The sequence below is a fragment of the Physeter macrocephalus genome, chromosome 5 (assembly GCF_002837175.3).
Source record: "Physeter macrocephalus isolate SW-GA chromosome 5, ASM283717v5, whole genome shotgun sequence".
Lineage (NCBI taxonomy): Eukaryota > Metazoa > Chordata > Mammalia > Artiodactyla > Physeteridae > Physeter > Physeter macrocephalus.
The window spans coordinates 106688792-106706493 of NC_041218.1; the positions used below are offsets into that span (position 1 = coordinate 106688792).

The window sequence follows — 17702 nt, forward strand, 5'->3', positions numbered from 1 at the left end:
AATTTGTTAATATGGTGTATCATATTGATTGATTTGCATATATTGAAGAATCCTTGCATTCCTTTGATAAACTCCACTTGATCATGGTATATGATCCTTTTAATGTGCTGTTGGATTCTGTTTGCTAGTATTTTGTTGAGGATTTTTGCATTTATGTTCATCAGTATTACTGGCCTGTATTTTTTTTTGTGACGTCTTTTTCTAGTTTTGGTATCAGGGTGATGGTGGCCTCATAGAATGAGCTTGGGAGTGTTCCTCCCTCTGCTATATTTGGGAAGAGTTGGAGAAGGATAGGTGTTAGATCTTCTCTAAATGTTTGATAGAATTTACCTGTGAAGTCATCTGGTCCTGGGCTTTTGTTTGTTGGAAGATTTTAAATCACAGTCTCAGTTACAGTGCTTGTGATTGGTCGGTTCATACTTTCTATTTCTTCCTGGTTCAGTCTTGGAAGGTTGTGTTTTTCTAAGAATTTGTCCATTTCTTCCAGGTTGTCCATTTTGTTGGCAAATAGTTGCTTGTAGTAATCTCTGATGATCCCTGTACTTCTGCAGTGTCAGTTGTTACTTCTCCTTTTTCATTTCTAATTCTGTTGATTTGAGTCTTCTCCCTTTTTTTCTTATCAATTTTGTTTATCTTCTCAAGGAACCACTTTTAGTTTTATTGATCTTTCCTATTGTTTCCTTCATTTGTTTTTCATATCTTTCTGATCTGATCTTTATGATTTCTTTCCTACTGCTAACTTTTGTTTTTTTTTTTTCTCTAATTGCTTTAGGTGTAAGGTTATGTTGTTTATTTGAGATTTTCTTCCTTCCGCTAACTTTGGGATTTTTTTCTTTTGTTTTTCTTTCTCTAATTGCTTGAGGTGTAAGGTTAGGTTGTTCATTTGAGATGTTTCTTGTTTCGTGAGGTAGGATTGTACTGCTATAAACTTCCCTCTCAGAGCTGCTTTTGCTGCATCCCATAGGTTTTGGGTTGCTGTATCCCATAGGTTTTGGGTTGCTGTGTTCTGATTGTCAGTTGTTTCTAGGTATTTTTTTAAATTTCCTCTTTGATTTCCTCAGTGATATCTTGGTTACTTAGTAGCGTATTGTTTAGCTCCCCATGTGTTTGTATTTTTCAATAGTCTTTATTTTAAAGTCTATTTTGTCTGATATAAGTATTGCTACTCCAGATTTCTTTTGATTTCCATGTGCATGGAATACCTTTTTTTAAATTTCCTCTTTGATTTCCTCAGTGATATCTTGGTTACTTAGTAGCGTATTGTTTAGCTCCCCATGTGTTTGTATTTTTCACAGTTTTTTTCCTGTAATTGGTATCTAGTCTCATAGTGTTGTGGTCAGAAAAGATACTTGATAAATTTTCATTTTCTTAAATTTACCAAGGCTTGATTTGTGACCCAAGATATGATCTATCCTCCAGAATGTTCCATGAGCATTTAAGTTCCTTTGGCATTTGTTGTAAAGCTGGTTTGGTGGTGCTGAATTCTCTTAGCTTTTGCCTGTCTGTAAAGGTTTTAATTTCTCTGTCGAATGTGAATGAGATCCTTGCTGGATAGAGTAATCTTGGTTGTAGGTTTTTCCCTTTCATCACTTTAAATATGTCCTACCACTCCCTTCTAGCTTGCAGAGTTTCTGCTGAAAGATTAGCTGTTAACCTTTTGGGCATCCCCTTGTATGTTATTTGTTGTTTTTCCCTTGCTGCTTTTAATACTTTTTCTGTGTATTTAATTTTTGATAGTTTGATTAATATGTGTTTTGGCATGTTTCTCTTTGGATTTATCCTGTATGGGACTCTCTGTGCTTACTGGACTTGATAGACTATTTCCTTTCCCATATTAGGGAAGCTTTCAACTACAATTCCTTCAAATATTTTCTCAGTGTCTTTCTTTTTCTCTTGTTCTTCTGGGACCCTATAATTGGAATGTTGGTGTGTTTAATGTTGTCCCAGAGGTCTCTGAGATGGTCCTCAATTATTTTCATTCTTTTTTCTTTATTCTGCTCTGAGGTAGTTATTTCCACTATTTTATCTTCCAGGTCACTTATCGGTTCTTCTACCTCAGTTATTCTGCTATTGATTCCTTCTAGAGAATTTTAAATTTCATTTATTGTGTTTTTCATAATTATGTGTTTGCTTTTTGGTTCTTCTAGATCCTTGTTAAACGTTTCTTGTATTTTCTCCATTCTATTTCCAGGATTTTGGAACATCTTTACTATCATCACTCTGAATTCTTTTTCAGGTAGATTGCCTATTTCCTCTTCATTTGTTTGGTCTGGTGGGTTTTTACTTTGCTCCTTTAACTGTTGTGTATTTCTGTCTTCTCATTTTGCTTAACTTACTGTGGTTGTGGTCTCCTTTGTGCAGGCTGCAGGTTTGTCGTTCCCGTTGTTTTTGGTTTCTACCCCCAGTGGGTGAGGTTGGTTCAGTGGGTTGTGTAGGCTTCCTGGTGGAGGGGACTGGTGCCTGTGTTCTGGTGGATGAGGCTGGAGCTTGTCTTTCTGGTGAGCAGAACTGTGTCCAGTAGTGTGTTTTGGGGTGTCTGTGAATTTATTATGATTTTAGGCAGCCTTTCTGCTAATGGGTGGTGTTGTGTTCCTGTCTTGCTAGTTGTTTAGCCTGAGTTGTCCAGCACTGGAGCTTGCTGGTGATTGAGTGGAGTTGGTTCTTAGCGTTGAGATGGAGATCTCTGTGAGAGCTCTCACTGATTGATATTACATGGGGCTGGGAGGTCTCTGGTGGTCCAATGTCCTGAACCTGGCTCTCCCACCTCAGAGGCTCAGGCCTGACAGCCAGCCAGATCACCAAGACCCTGTTAGCCACATGGCTCAGAAGAAATGGGAGGAAAAAAAGAGAGAAAGCAAAAATAATAAAATAAAATAAAATATAAAAAAAATTTAAAAATAATAAAACATTTTTTAAAGTAATTAAAAAAACGAAGAGAGCAACCAAACCAATAAACAAATCCACCAATGATAACAAGCGCTAAGAACTATATTGAGATAAACATAAAAGTCAGAAACAAAAGAGTCGCAGACAGCAAACCCCAAGTCTACAGTTGCTCCCAAAGTCTACCACCTCTATTTTGGGATGATTCATTTTCTATTCAGGTATTCCACAGATGCAGCATACCTCAAGTTGATTGTGGAGATTTAATCCGCTGCTCCTGAGGCTGCTGGGAGAGATTTCCCTTTCCCTTCTCTGTTCGCACAGCTCCTGGGGTTCAGCTTTGGATTTGGCCCCTCCTCTGCATGTAGGTTGCCCTCTGGCATCTTTTCTTTGCCCAGACAGGAGGGGGTTAAAGGAGAGGCTGATTAGGGGGCTCTGGCTCACTCAGGCCAGGGAGAGGGATGGGTACGTAATGTGGGGTGAGCCTGCGGTGGCAGAGGCCAGTGTGATGTTGCAACAGCCTGAGGCACCGTGCGTTCTCCCGGCGAAGTTGTCCCTGGATTATGGGACCCTGGCGGTGGCAGGCTGCACAGGCTCCCGTGAGGGGAGATGTGGATAGTGACCTGTGCTCACACACAGGCTTCTTGGTGGCGGCAGCAGCGGCCTTAGCGTTTCATGCCTGTCTCTGGGGTCCGCGCTGATAGTCGTGGCTCGCACCCATCTCTGGAGCTCGTTTAGGTGCCAGTGTGATGTTGCAACAGCCTGAGGCACCGTGCGTTCTCCCGGCGAAGTTGTCCCTGGATTATGGGACCCTGGCGGTGGCAGGCTGCACAGGCTCCCGTGAGGGGAGATGTGGATAGTGACCTGTGCTCACACACAGGCTTCTTGGTGGCGGCAGCAGCGGCCTTAGCATTTCATGCCTGTCTCTGGGGTCCGCGCTGATAGCCGTGGCTCGCACCCATCTCTGGAGCTCGTTTCGGTGGTGCTCTGAATCCCCTCTCCTCATGCACCCTGAAAAAATGGTCTCTTGTCTCTTCGGCAGCTCCAGACTTTTTCCCGGACTCCCTCCTGGCTAGCTGTGGTGCACTAGCCCCCTTCAGGCTGTGTTCAAGCAGCCAAACCCAGTCCTCTCCCTGGGGTCTGACTTCTGAAGCCCGAGCCTCAGCTCCCAGCCCCCGCCCGCCCGAGCGGGTGAGCAGACAAGCCTCTCTGGCTGGTGAGTGCTGGTCGGCACCGACCCTCTGCGGGAATCTCTCTGCTTTGCCCTCCGCACCCTGTTGCTGCGCTCTCCTCCGCGGCTCCGAAGCTTCCCCCCTCCGCCACCCACAGTCTCCACCCGCGAAAGGGCTTCTAGTGTGTGGAAACCTTTCCTCCTTCACAGCTTCCTCCCACTGGTGTGGGTCCTGTCCCTATTCTTTTGTCTCTGTTTTTTCTTTTTTCTTTTGCCCTACCCAGGTACATGGGGAGTTTCTTGCCTTTTGGGAGGTCTGAGGTCTTCTGTCAGCATTCAGTAGGTGTTCTGTAGTTGTTCCACATGTAGGTTTATTTTTGATGTATTTGTGGGGCGGAAGTCTTACTCCTCTGTCATCTTGAAGGTTCTCCAAAAACTCCTTCGTTAAAGGGCAATTTATGCTGGTTTTATTGAAGTACTACATACAATTGTTAAAGATTTGAAAAATGTCACCTTTGATATTATTTTTCCATAACTTAAATTTATTAATAACTTATTAATTTTGCTGACTAAGGCCTAAAAATCTCCCATACTTTGCTTTGCAATTAATGATGGATTAGGTAAATATAAAATTAAATGTACAAGATTAAAAACCCTCCCATTGAGGTGACGATCAAATTGACCATCATCAAACCAGAACATCATATGAAACTCCAGGGAACAAAAGATGGGATTATCTCACTGTGGACGCATGCATTCTTCTTATGCATTATCTGTCTGTCTCACACTATTCTTCATAACTGGCCACAGTGTTTGTTGCAAAATACACATATCTGTTTAAAGTTCCATGTGATTCATTCTTATGTTTTCTATTCTATTTAATTTCCACAAAATGCTGGTTGTGACTCTCCACTAATGGGTTGCAGGCTCCAAATCACTCATTAGTCTGCTCAGCAGTCTACTCACTAAACTGGGACAGGACAACTGCCGAGTCTTGCTGAGAAATGGGTCCCTGGCTCAGATCATAAGTGAGAATTGACTTCAAATGTTTTAAAGAGATAAATATGAAAAGCAAAACTTTAATTATTGTTAGGAAAAAAGTAAATGAAGAATAATATACTTTTTACTTCTGGATAGGGAAAGATCTATTTAAAATTCCACAAATATAACAAGATATGGAGGTAAATATTGATGAATTCAGTTATATTAAAATTCTGAACTTCAGTTCAGCAAAGGGCACTATAAAATAGAAAAGTCACAGCCTAGAAGGAGATATGCATATTACCAATAAAGGATTTTAATCCAGAATAATAGACTTAAAAATTTCTATAATCAATCAGTAAAAGACAAAATATATGAACAAGTAAGTTATACATGTGAACATGCAGTAATTTACAACTTACAAAAAAAAATGGTTATTAGTAACCAGGTAAATGTTAAAATTATAATGAAGTACAATTTCATGCTTCTAAAATTAGAATTTTTCTAATTTGAAAATTCCAAATGCTGGCCACAAAGTACAGTAGTGGGAATTCAAGCATTGCTGATGGTTGGTCCATTGGTAAAATTCATTTGGAGAATAACGTAGCAATATTTAGAACATAAAGACGTTTACACGTATTGATGTAGCAATTGTAGATGTAAGGATGTATACATAAAACCCAGAAATAGCTTTATACTTTATAAATATATGGGGATACTGTTTCCAACTCCAACAGAAATCAGACAAAAAATTAAGTTATGAGAATGGATGAATAAATTGTGGTATAACGATTCAATGGAAGAGTATGCGTCAGAGAAAATGAACACCTAGAGATGCCAGCATGAGTCTCACAAACACAATACTGAATAAAAATGTTAATTTGTAAGAATATACGTTTGATACCACTTATAAACATGGAACACTTATTTACCACTTGTAAACATGGAGCACAATTCCACATCTTGATTAAGAATAACACATATGTTTTAAGGGTGCGTGAAAATGTGAAACTTCACAGCCGGAATAATGGTGATCCCTTAGGAAGGCACATGTGCTTAGAGAGAAGTATGTAGGGGCTTCTGTGGTGTTAGTGACGGTTTGTTTTTATAGTTGGGAAGTAGACACGCAGATTATATCATATTTTTATTTTACATTTTTATATAAGAATTATTCAAAGATAAATTTAAAAAATAAAAACAGAGATGATGGCTGTATTGTGGGTCAAAAGAAGAAAAAAGAGACAAAATAGTGACATTTTCAAAGACAGAAACACCAAGTTTTTTAGACTAAATGCACAAAATTACCTATGTGGAAAGATTAGTAATAAATCATTGTTTCTAGCATAAATAGAACTCAAAATAACTATACGATACAAAAGTTGATAGAAAATAATTCATAATCCCTTGAAGTCCATGCATTTTACAACATTATAATTCTTCATATCAAGTGACATATAAAACACTCCTTATTTTTAAAGGTTGTGGTATATTTGATAGTCTAAATTTTAAGAAGGGTTAAGAGAAACCAAGAGAAAGCTGGCAACACTGAGTGACTGAACTGGGATTTGTGTTCTCTTTCCAGCCACAGGGACAAAGTCTGAGGGCCTCTGGGATGCTCTCTGGAGGACATGCCCCTCACCCATGGGCTAGAGCCTCTGATTCTTATGATAAATATGTGACAGCAAAAGGTCTACTGATGAGAACATTAGGAGATAAAACTTACAAATTGACTGGTTTGACTGGTGCCAAGAAAGATCTTGTTTGAAATCTGTCCCTTAGTCCACCAACCATCTAAAATCACCATCAAAACGAATGACAAGTATTTAACCAAGTTACTGTAATTTCTAGTATTTAAGTTCCAATTACTGTAATCTCTAGTATATATGTTCTAAGTTACTGTAATTTCTAGTATTTAAGTTCCAATTACTGTAATCTCTGGTATATATGTTCTAAGTTACTGTAATTTCTAGCATACAAGCTTCAGTCCTCTCGTATCACAGGCAAGAGCCCCAGCCACCCAATGGAAAGCATTCCCCGAGCACCCTTATTCACTCCGGGGGTTGCTCCAGAGCCACTCCTGGTCTCTGCTCTGCTTGCAGACCCTCAGGGTCAGTTTGTTTTCTCACCGCTGGAATCTGCCGCGTTAGCCACCTCCTTTGGGCTGAAGCCCTTGTGAAAGGTCTGGTTTGGATTTTCATCCCAAGACTGTGCTTTCCTGGCTCCCCCTTAGCCCATGTTCCACAGCCCCAGGCTAGTCTCCCCCACCCAGAGCCGTCATCTTAGACCATCATCTCGCCAGGAAGGACTTTGGATGCTAGTATAATTCCACACCAAACAATATGTAATAAAAGACCAATTTTCACAAGGTATAAAAATATTTTAAAGGAGTTGAGAGATCCTTAAAAATAGTTATAGGAATCCAGACACAGTTTTGGTCCTTTAATTGGTTTTAATTTCTGTGCACAAATCCTGTGCTGACATTTTATATTAAAACTATATTTTCCTCTCTAATGATCATTTTCTCTGTAAAAGCTGAAGTTTTTCAAGATACTGTGGGCTTCTTAACCTGTAGTTCACAAACCTCTTAGGAGTCCATGTTTAGAACTGTACTTCAATATAATTGATTTCCTTTTCAGTTCTGTGTAGTTTTATGCATTAAAAAACTTCATTATGAGAGGTGATCAAGATACTGTGGGCTTCTTAACCTGTAGTTCAAAAACCCCTTAGGAGTCTATGTTTAGAACTGTATTTCAATATAATTGATTTCCTTTTTAGTTTTGTGTACTTTTATGTATTAAAAAACTTCATTATGAGAGGTGATCACTGACCTGAGTTATTGCTGGCAATCCTTCGTACCTTTTCAGTGTAAAACTCTGTGAGATAGGTTCAGCAGCTTTTTCCACTGTTGTTTTTTCTGGATCAAGTTTTGGTGGTAGCATCTTGTCCCAAGGAACCATTTCATAAGCCCTATGAAATTATTAAATAATGACATTTTATGAAAAATACATATTCAGTTGGCATAGTTCTTAACAATATCATATTCTGTGGTAGGAAGAATTCTAAACTGCCCCCCAAGATTCCTGCCCCTGGTGTACATACTGTATGTAGTCACCTCCCCTCAAGTGTGGGCAGAGCAAATGTATACGGTAGGGTATCACGCCTGTGATAGTTTATATGGCAACTTTATATAGCAAAAAGGGATTGTGCACAGATAATTAAGGTCCCTAATCAGTTGAATCTGAGTAATCAAAAAAAAAAAAAGGCAGATTATCCTAAGTGGTTCTGACCTAAACAGGTGACCCCTAAAAAGAAGCAAGAAAACAGCAGCAGACACACTTCAGTTATCCTTAAACAAATCCTGTGAGTCCTAGAGCTGCGCTGAGCTGAATTCTGCCAACAATCCGAATGATCCTGCGAGACTGGGACTCAGCCGCTTCTGACCTCTTGATTCCAGCCTGAGAAACCCTGAGCATTGAACTCAGCGGGGACTTGCCAGCATCTCTGTCTTATGCAAACGTGAGATACTAAATGGGCATGATGTAAAGCTGCCATATTGTGGTAATCTGTTACACAGCAATAGAAAACTAATGCATACACTTATATACATCTTACACTTTACCCAAAAAAATTTCATTTGAGCTTTGCAGCAGGGCAAGAAGAACATTAATTTACAAATAAATAAGCTATGGCTTAGAAAACTGAATTTGTTTGCTTAAGGTCACTCAGCCACTGATGGTCAAAGTTAGACCTCTGATCTTGATTACCTGCCACTGAGGAGTCAGTAACATTCACATTATGTTCACCCCCCTGCCCCCTAAAGCACTTTCTTAGTTTGCCACCTGAGCACTAGGTCTCTGCATTTCCTCCCCCACCCCCCCATTGGTTCCCTCCTCTCAGTCCCTTTTGCTGACACCGCCCCCCCTTTTTCTCCTCTTTCTTGATGTACAGATGCCAGGACTCAAGCTCTATTCTCCTCTGGCTCATCCAGTGTTGGGGCTTGACATCCCTGCCCATAAGCCATGACACCCAGACTTGTTCCTCCAGCCCAGACCTCTCCCCCAGACTGCAGACGCACAGACCCCGTTGCCGACTTGACACATCCACTTGGATGTCTAATGAGCATCTTTATATTCAGCACATCTAAAACTGACCCGTGATCTTTCCCTCCAAACCTTCTCCACCTGCCTTCTTCTGGATAAGTGATGGCTTCAGTCCATCCAGCTGCAGAGCCCTAAACCTTGGAATCATTCTCCATGCCTCTTTCTTTCAGACTCACAATCTCCAGTCTGGAAACTGTGTTGACTCTGCTCTCAAAATGTATCCAGAGGCCACAGCAACTGTGACAACTTCCTACCACGCTCCTCCAGAACGCCATTACCTCTGACCTAGATGACAGCAGCAACCTTCTGCCTGGTCTCCCAGCTTCTCCCCTCACCCAGTCCACTTTGAACCCAGCAGCCACCATGACTACTTTGATACACAAGTCTGATCTGGCCACTTCACTGCTAACACCCTACTGTTTACAATCTCTTCAAGTGCCCAGCAAGATCTGGTTCCTGGGCACTCGCTGACCTCTTCTTTTGCTACCTCTCTGTTACTGCACTGTAGGCCCCTGGCCTTTGCTCTTCCTTGACACCTCAATCACACTTCTGTCACAGGGCTTTTGCTCTACGTTCCCTTTGACTGGGAAGTAGTCAATCCAGACATCTTCACATCACTCACTTCCAAGTTCCTGCTCAAATCTCATCGCTCAAGGAGGCCTACCCAGACCTCCTAGTTATTATGGAAGCCTGTTACTACACACAGGACACTCTTGATATTCTTATCCTGTTCTATTTTTTCTCTCCTATTTTTTCATTGACTCATCACCTTCTAAGATATGATCTATTTACTTATTACGTTTGTGGCTTATTGTCCGTCTCCCTTTAGAGTGAGTGCTCATTGGAGGAGTCTTTTATTCACTGGTGAATCTCACAGCCTAGGGCAGGGACACATAACAGATACTCTATAAGATTTTCGACTAAGTAAAAAAGTTCTTCAAACTTCTCTGCTCTCATTTTCTATGATGCTGGACATCCTTATCTCATCCTCTCTCTCAGAGACTTTCCTTTCTGTTTTAGTTTTATTTTTCTATAAAATATAGGTTTTCTTCCTTTAACTGTTTACTTTAGCAATCAATGTAGGTAAGTAAAGAATTGTGTCTGATAGTCTTTGAATTACTCACAGGATCCAGGATATTGTGGACACAAAGGAGATGTGTTATTAAAGAAAAAAGAAATACATTTTTAAATCAAATTCTAGGGCTTCCCTGGTGGCGCAGTGGTTGAGAGTCCGCCTGCCGATGTAGGGGACACGGGTTTGTGCCCCGGTCCGGGAGGATCCCACATGCCGTGGAGCAGCTGGGCCCGTGAGCCCTGGCCGCTGAGCCTGCGCGTCTGGAGCCTGTGCTCCCCAACGGGAGAGGCCACAACAGTGAGAGGCCCGCGTACCGCCAAAAAAAAAAAAAAAAAAAAAAAAAAAATCAAATTCTACTGGGGAAAAATGCTTACTTTTGTGTAGAGGACTTGTAAAATGAGTCTTTTGCATTATATTTCTTGTTTGATTGTAAAAGTGGTTCTCCATCATCCTAGAAGGCATGAATAGTAAGTTTAAAAAGATTAGATGTAAATGAAAATTGCTAATGTGTTATATTCACCATGCTTTCTTTTTCTCTCTTTCTGCATTTTTCTTCTTTCAAAGCACATCTTGGATCCACCATATTTAATGCTTTCCTACTTTCCTCTATTGTCTTGGAAATTTACATGGTGTGTGTGTGTGTGTGTGTGTGCGCGTGTGTGTATACTCCTACTAATTAAATTAAAATTTACAAATATATGTTATTCTACTCATTTCTGATTTTTGGCTTAATAATTGTTTTAAGATTGAAATGTATGTAATTAATTTTAGACCTTTCTTGTTTTCTAATATATACACAAAAGACTTTTTTCTCTTAGCACAGTTTTAACTCCTTTATACAAAATTTGATATGTTTCATTTTCAAATTTATCATTCAGTTTAAAACATTTTCTAATTTCTCCTGTGATTTCTTCTTTGACCCATGGATTATTTAGAATTGTGGTGTTTAATTTAAAAATATTTGATGCTTTCCTAGATATCTTATAGTTATTTATTTTTAATTTAACTCTGTGATGGTTTGAGAACATATATAGTAAATTACAGTCACTGATTTTTGAATGCTAAACAAATCTTGCAATCCTGGAATAATCCCCACTTAGTTGTGATGTATCATCCTTTTTATATATTACCAAATTCAATTTGGTAAAATTTTGCTAAGGATTTTTTTGTCTGTTCATATCAGACTAATTCTTGTTGTAATATCTTTTTCATATTTTGGTGACAGGCTTCTTTTGTCCTAAATATATTATTTGGGTAAAATGATATTATTTCTTCCTTAAATATCTGATCTTACTCATCAGTAAAACTATCTAGCCCTGGAGTTTTTTCTGTAGAGAGTGTTTTGATAATCAATTAAACTATTTAATAGATATAGGGCTACTCAGACTTTCTTATTATGTCAGTTTTGTTGTGTTTTCAAGGAATTTTCTCAACTTAGCTAAGTTGCCAGATTGACTGGCATAAAGTTGTTTATCATATCCTTTATTAAAAAAATAAACTGTAGGGCTTCCCTGGTGGCGCAGTGGTTGAGAGTCCGCCTGCCGATGCAGGGGACATGGGTTCGTGCCCCGGTCCGGGAAGATCCCACATGCCGCGGAGTGGCTAGGCCCGTGAGCCATGGTCGCTGAGCCTGCGCGTCTGGAGCCTGTGCTCCACAACGGGAGAGGCCACAACAGTGAGAGGCCTGCGTACCACAAAAAAAAAACAAAAAAAACTGTATTGAGGTATAATATACTGCAATGAACTAAATTCGATAAATGCATACAATTTGATGAGACGTTATAGCTGTGTATACCCATGAAAACACAACAGACAAGATTCAGAGCATTTATATTTTGCAGAAGTATTTCTCATGCCCCTTTGCATCCATATCTCCCCGTTCCCAAGCCAGGGCAACAAATGATCTGCTTTTTGTCACTCTCTATTGGTTTGCATTTTTAGAGCTTTATTTAAATAGAATCAGTTGGTAGGTAATATTTTGTTTCTGGCTACTTTCATTCAGTATAATGATTCTGAGATTCATTCATGTTGTTGCATGTATCAGTAGATTTTTATTGCTGAATACTATTCCATTGTATGACTATGCCACAATTTGTTCATACTTTCACATGCATGTGAACATTTGTTTCCACATTTTGGCAATTATGAATAAAGCTGCTTTGAATATTTATGTTCAAGTCATTGTGTGGACATACATTTAAATTTGTCCTGGGTAAATATCTAGGAGTAGAATGGCTGGGACCCTTGATAGGTGTGTGTTTAACTACTAAACAAAGTGTTAAAGAGTTTCCAAAGTATCTGTAATGTTTCACAATCCCACCAGCAGTGGGTGAGAGTTCCAGTGTTCTGGATCCTTGTCAACACCTGGAATTTTCTGTCTTAAATTTTAGCCATTTTGGGGATATACTGTTTTTTGCTAATGACTCAGCATGTTGAACATCTTTTCAGGTATTTTTTAGCCATTCTTATTTTTTTTGTGAAGTGTCTGTTCAGCTCTTTTGTTCATTTTTCACTTGGGCTGTTCGTCTTGTTATTGATTGATTTTAAGAGGTTTTTATACATTATAGATACAAATCCTTTGTCATATATGTGATTGTGAATATTTTCCCATTGTGTGGCTTGCTGTTTCATTTTCTTAACAATACATTTTGAAAATCTAAATATTTTTAAATTTTTACAATCTTAATTTTATATTGAGGTCTATTATCCATTTTAAGGTTAATTTTTTGTATATGTTAATATAGTAAAACTTGATTTTTTTTCCCCATAGGATATCCAGTTGTTTTAGTAATATATTGACTTCCCTTTCTTCACTAAAATGCCTTGGCACATTAAAAAAATCAAATGGCAATATATTAGGTGGCTCCACTTCTGGACTCTCTTTTATGTTCCATTAATCTGTATCTATCATTTTCCCTTTGGTACTGATTATTGTAACTTATAGTAAGACTTGAAATCAGGTGGCATAAATCCTCCAAGTTTATTCTTCTTATTCAAAATTGTTTTAGCTATTTTAAGTTTCCATTTTATATTGATTTTATAATCAGCTTGCCAATTTCTTCAAAAGTGCCTCTTAAGATTTTGATGGAGTTTGCACTGAAGCTGTCTATAGATCAACTGGGGAAGCTTTAACATATTAAGAATAATGTCTTTCAGTCCATAAGCCTGGTTTGCTTTCCATTTATTTAGGACTTCTTTAATTGATTTCATTCAGCAATGTACTCTAGTTGTCAGTGAAGAAAATGTGCATGTGTTTCACTAAATTCTATGTTGATTTTGGCCCTATTGTAAACAGAATCTTTTGAAATTTCATTTTCCAATTGTTGGCTTCTGATATGCACAAATACAACCGGTTTTTGTATATTAACAATAAACCTATGCCTTTAATAAATTCAGCTATTACTTTTAGTAGTTGTTTTGAAGATTCCTGAGGATCTCCTATAAATATTATGTCATCTCTATGTAAAGATAGATTTGTTTCTTACTTTCCAATATTTATGACTTCTACCTCTCTTCCTTACCCTGCTGCAATAGCCATTACTTCCACTGGATGGAAAATAAAAGTGGTAAGAGCAGGCATTTTTGTCTTGTTCCTGATTTTAGAGAAAGAAAATTGTCTTTCATCATTACCTTAGCCTTAGTTTATCACAGATGCCTTAAATATCAGGTTGAGGAAGTCCCTTTATAAATCTAATTTGTTGAGAGTTTTTATTACAAATGAATATTGATTTTCCCTTCTTCCTAAGAATAGTCTTGGTTATTTCTGATTCTTTGGTTTCTGTATCCATTTTATAAAGAAATTTTCAATTTCCACAAATACACAGATAGGATATTGATTGAAATTGCATTGAAACTATAAATCAACTTAGAAAGGTCTAAAAAAGCTTTAAATGTTGAGCCTTCCAATCCAGATAATAGTATATTTCTCTATCTATTTGGGTATTTTAAAATTTCTCTCAATACACTTACTAGTTTTGCCAGAGGGTTCTTGAATATGTTTTGTTAGATTTATTATGCAATAGTTAATAATTTTGATGCAATTTTAAATGATAGCTTAAACTTTAAAAAAATGTTCTGCTTCTCACTGATATTTAGAATACAATTAATGATTTTATAATAAAATTTATTTCTAGAAACTTTATTACACTCATTTTTTAATTTTGGTAAGTTAACTGCAGATTTAATTGGATTTTTAACATACACAATCATATTATCAAGAATAATAGATTCGTTTAACGCTTTCTAAGTTTTATACTATTTTTATGTTTCTTTGATTTGGCTGGCTAGGAACTCCAATGTGTAGAGTTCAAATATTGTTTGATTTACCTTTTCATAGATATCTATTGTTAATTGGAGGATAATTTTCAGTTCTTTTCATCAAACTTTTTTCTTTTTTTGCCTATGTTTAGATGAGTATATGACTTTTCTACTGTGACACAGTTAGTTATGTTCACCGATTTCCTAAAGTTAAGCAAATCTTACATTGCTGGGGTAGACTTACCTTTATCATGATGTAGTAACCACGTGCTATATTGCTAGACCCTAAACATGTGTGTGCATCTTCAGTCTTTACCTGATACCTTTCATTACTGATTTCTACCTTAATTCATTTGCAATCAGAGTGTATTCTGTGTATAATTTCAATTCTTTTAATTTATTGATTTGTTTTATGTCCCAGAATACAATTTACCTTGGTGAACCCTCTGTGTGAATTGAAAAGAATTCCTATTCTGCTGTTGTTGTGTGGACTATACCAACTAGGTCAAGCCAGTCAATAATGTTTTTTTATATCTTCTTTTCATATCTTCTTTATCTTCACTTTTTTTCCTGTCTACCTTTTCTATCAGTTACTAAGAATGGAGTGTTTAAATCTCTGATAGTGATTGTGGATCTGCTTTTCAGTTCCATCAGTTTTTGCTTCATGTATCTGAGTTGTGTTATTAGGTCATTTTATAAATTGACCTTCTTTATCATCATGGAATATCTATCTGGTAAAATTTCTTGTTCTGAAATCTACTTCGTTTGATATTAGTACAGATACTTCTGTTTTCTTTAACTCTTTTTTGTGCAGTGTATACTTTCCCATCTTAAAATTTATCTATTTCTATTTAACATGGTTTTCTTGTAGCCAGAATATAGTTGGGTATTAATTTTTTTATCCAACATAAAAATTGCTGACTTTAAATTTAATTATATATAGTTAGAGTCAATATAACAATTGACATAATTTGGTTTAAATCTAGCTTTACTATTTGTTTCACCTGCTCCTTTTCCTTTTGCATTACTTTGTTTTGGATTAGTTAAGGTAATTTTTTTCCTCTTTACAATTTAATTTTATCTCTGCCTATTAGCTTTCTTTCTTTCTCTCTCTCTCTCTCTTTCTTTCATCATGGTCACTCTAGGATTTATAATACACGTCTTTAATTCTAGGGTTTACAGTATATTACACCATTTCACAAATGGTGTAAAAATTACAACAGCATATCCCCATTTTCATCCTGACATTCCCTGGGTTACTGTTATACAGTTTACTCCTACATATGCTATAACCTCTAACTACTTGTAATGGTTGTTTCTTTAACAGTCAGTATACTTTAATTAACTTAAAAACAAAACATAGTATTTTATTTTTACCCACATATTCGCCATTTCTGTTGATCTCAAATCCATTTCATTGTGGAAACTCAAATTTCCATATACTTTAGTTTTTTCTATCTAAAGAACTTCCTTTATGTCTGCTAGCAAAGAATTTTCTCAGCTTGGTTTTTCTGAAAATGTCCTTGTGTGTTTTGACTTTATTTTTGAAATGTGTTATTTCTGGCTAAAGTGTTCTTAGTTGATTTTTTAAAAATTTAAAATGTGTCTTCATTTTATTCTGGCTTACACAGATTCTGACAAGAAACCTACTGTCATTCTTACATGTGTTCCTCTGTACATAATTTTTTTTCTCTAACTATTTTAGGATTTTCTCTTTATCACTGTTTTTCCACAATATGATTGATGTTGCATGGTTTTATTTATCTTTACTCAGCTTGGCATTTGCTGAATTTTGGGGGTCTGAAGATTTATAATTTTCTTCAGTTAGGAATAACTTGGTCCATTATTTCCCCAAATATTTTTTCCCACCTTCCTTTTTTCCCTGGAATTCCAATTACATGTATGTTAGACTGCTCGACACTGTCCCACAGCTGACTGATGCTTTATTTGTTAATTTTCTCTCTGTATTTCATGTTCGAGTTTCTACTGCTGTCTTTAATTTCACTGACCTTTTATTCTGCAGTGTCTAATCTGTTCTTGAAGCTATCCATTTATCTTTCATTTTAGACATGGTGTTTTTCTCTAGAAGTCCTTCTGAGTCTTGTTTGTATGGCCCATTTTCCACATCATCATAGTTGTGGTCTCCTCTACATCCTGAATGTAGGGGACACATTTGTAATAGCTGCTTGAACATATCCCTGTCTGCTTGTTTCTTCATGTCTGTCACTTCTGTGTCTGGCATTACTGACTTACTTTTGCTCCTGACTATGGGTAATATTTTTCTTCTCCTTTGCATAAAAATTAATTTTTAATTGAGTTTTGCTTATTTTGGATGTTAGTTTACTGGTTGCTAGAACTTATTTTAATACTTAAATAGTGTTGGATTCTGTTCCAGCACAAAGTTCAGTACTTGAAATCAGCTGGGTGCTTTTGAGGGTTGCTTTTAAGCTTTGTTCATTAAAGTCCAGAGGAAGCTTTAGAGTAGGGCTAACTAAGCCTGACTACAGAGGTGATATCCTTCTGAAGCATTCACCTGACATCCCATGAACTAAAAAGTTTCTTCTTTCTACTTTGTGGGGACATGGACATCCCCTGCCTGTTTGAGCTTCAGAAAATGATCATGCCAGTTCTTTACAATAGGTGTTTCCTCAGCTTTGGTAGTTTCCCCTTAAGGAGGCACAGATCAGTGCTCAAAGATCTGCTCATTCTCTCTCCCAGATCTCCAGAGCCCCCTCTCTGTAGCTCCCTCCTCCCTGGTATCCTACTCTGCAAATTCTCCTTGACTTGCCCCTCACCCCCAGAACACCAATCTCTGTCTCCTCAACTGCATGAGAGTGTGAAGCTTTGTATGGACTTCCCTTCCCTGGACTGTGGTTTAGAAACTGTCTCCGGGTAGTAAGCCAGTACGATTGTGGAGTTCACACTGTTCTCCTTCCTTCCTCAGAGAGCTCAGTACTTCACTGCCTCTTGTCTAGTGTCTGGAAGCCATTATTTCTCATAATTTGTTCAGCTTTCTACATTATTAAGGCAGGATAGTTGAGTGCATGTTACTCCATCTCCTGTACTTCATTAATTTCTTCTGTTATCTTTTTTCTCGCTTTGTACTATTGTTGGTTTCCTTTGCTGTCCATTTTCTAGCTTTTTGAGAAGGGATTTTCATTCATCAAGAAAGGTGCTACTGGGGCTTCCCTGGTGGCTCAGTGGTTGAGAGTCCGCCTGCCGATGCAGGGGACAC

General features: G+C 37.7%; 1 protein-coding gene across 1 annotated transcript in view; it reads right to left on the reverse strand.

Moving 5' to 3' along the window:
* Nucleotides 1-17702, reverse strand: part of SPMIP7 (sperm microtubule inner protein 7) — a 57260-nt gene that overhangs the window by 21468 nt on the left and 18090 nt on the right. The window contains exons 4-6 of the mRNA XM_024115084.1: nucleotides 10585-10661; nucleotides 7864-8002; nucleotides 6759-6826 (exon numbers count right to left, since the gene is read on the reverse strand). Coding sequence (XP_023970852.1) covers nucleotides 6759-6826; nucleotides 7864-8002; nucleotides 10585-10661 — 284 coding nt within the window. The remainder of the gene's footprint in view (nucleotides 1-6758; nucleotides 6827-7863; nucleotides 8003-10584; nucleotides 10662-17702) is intronic.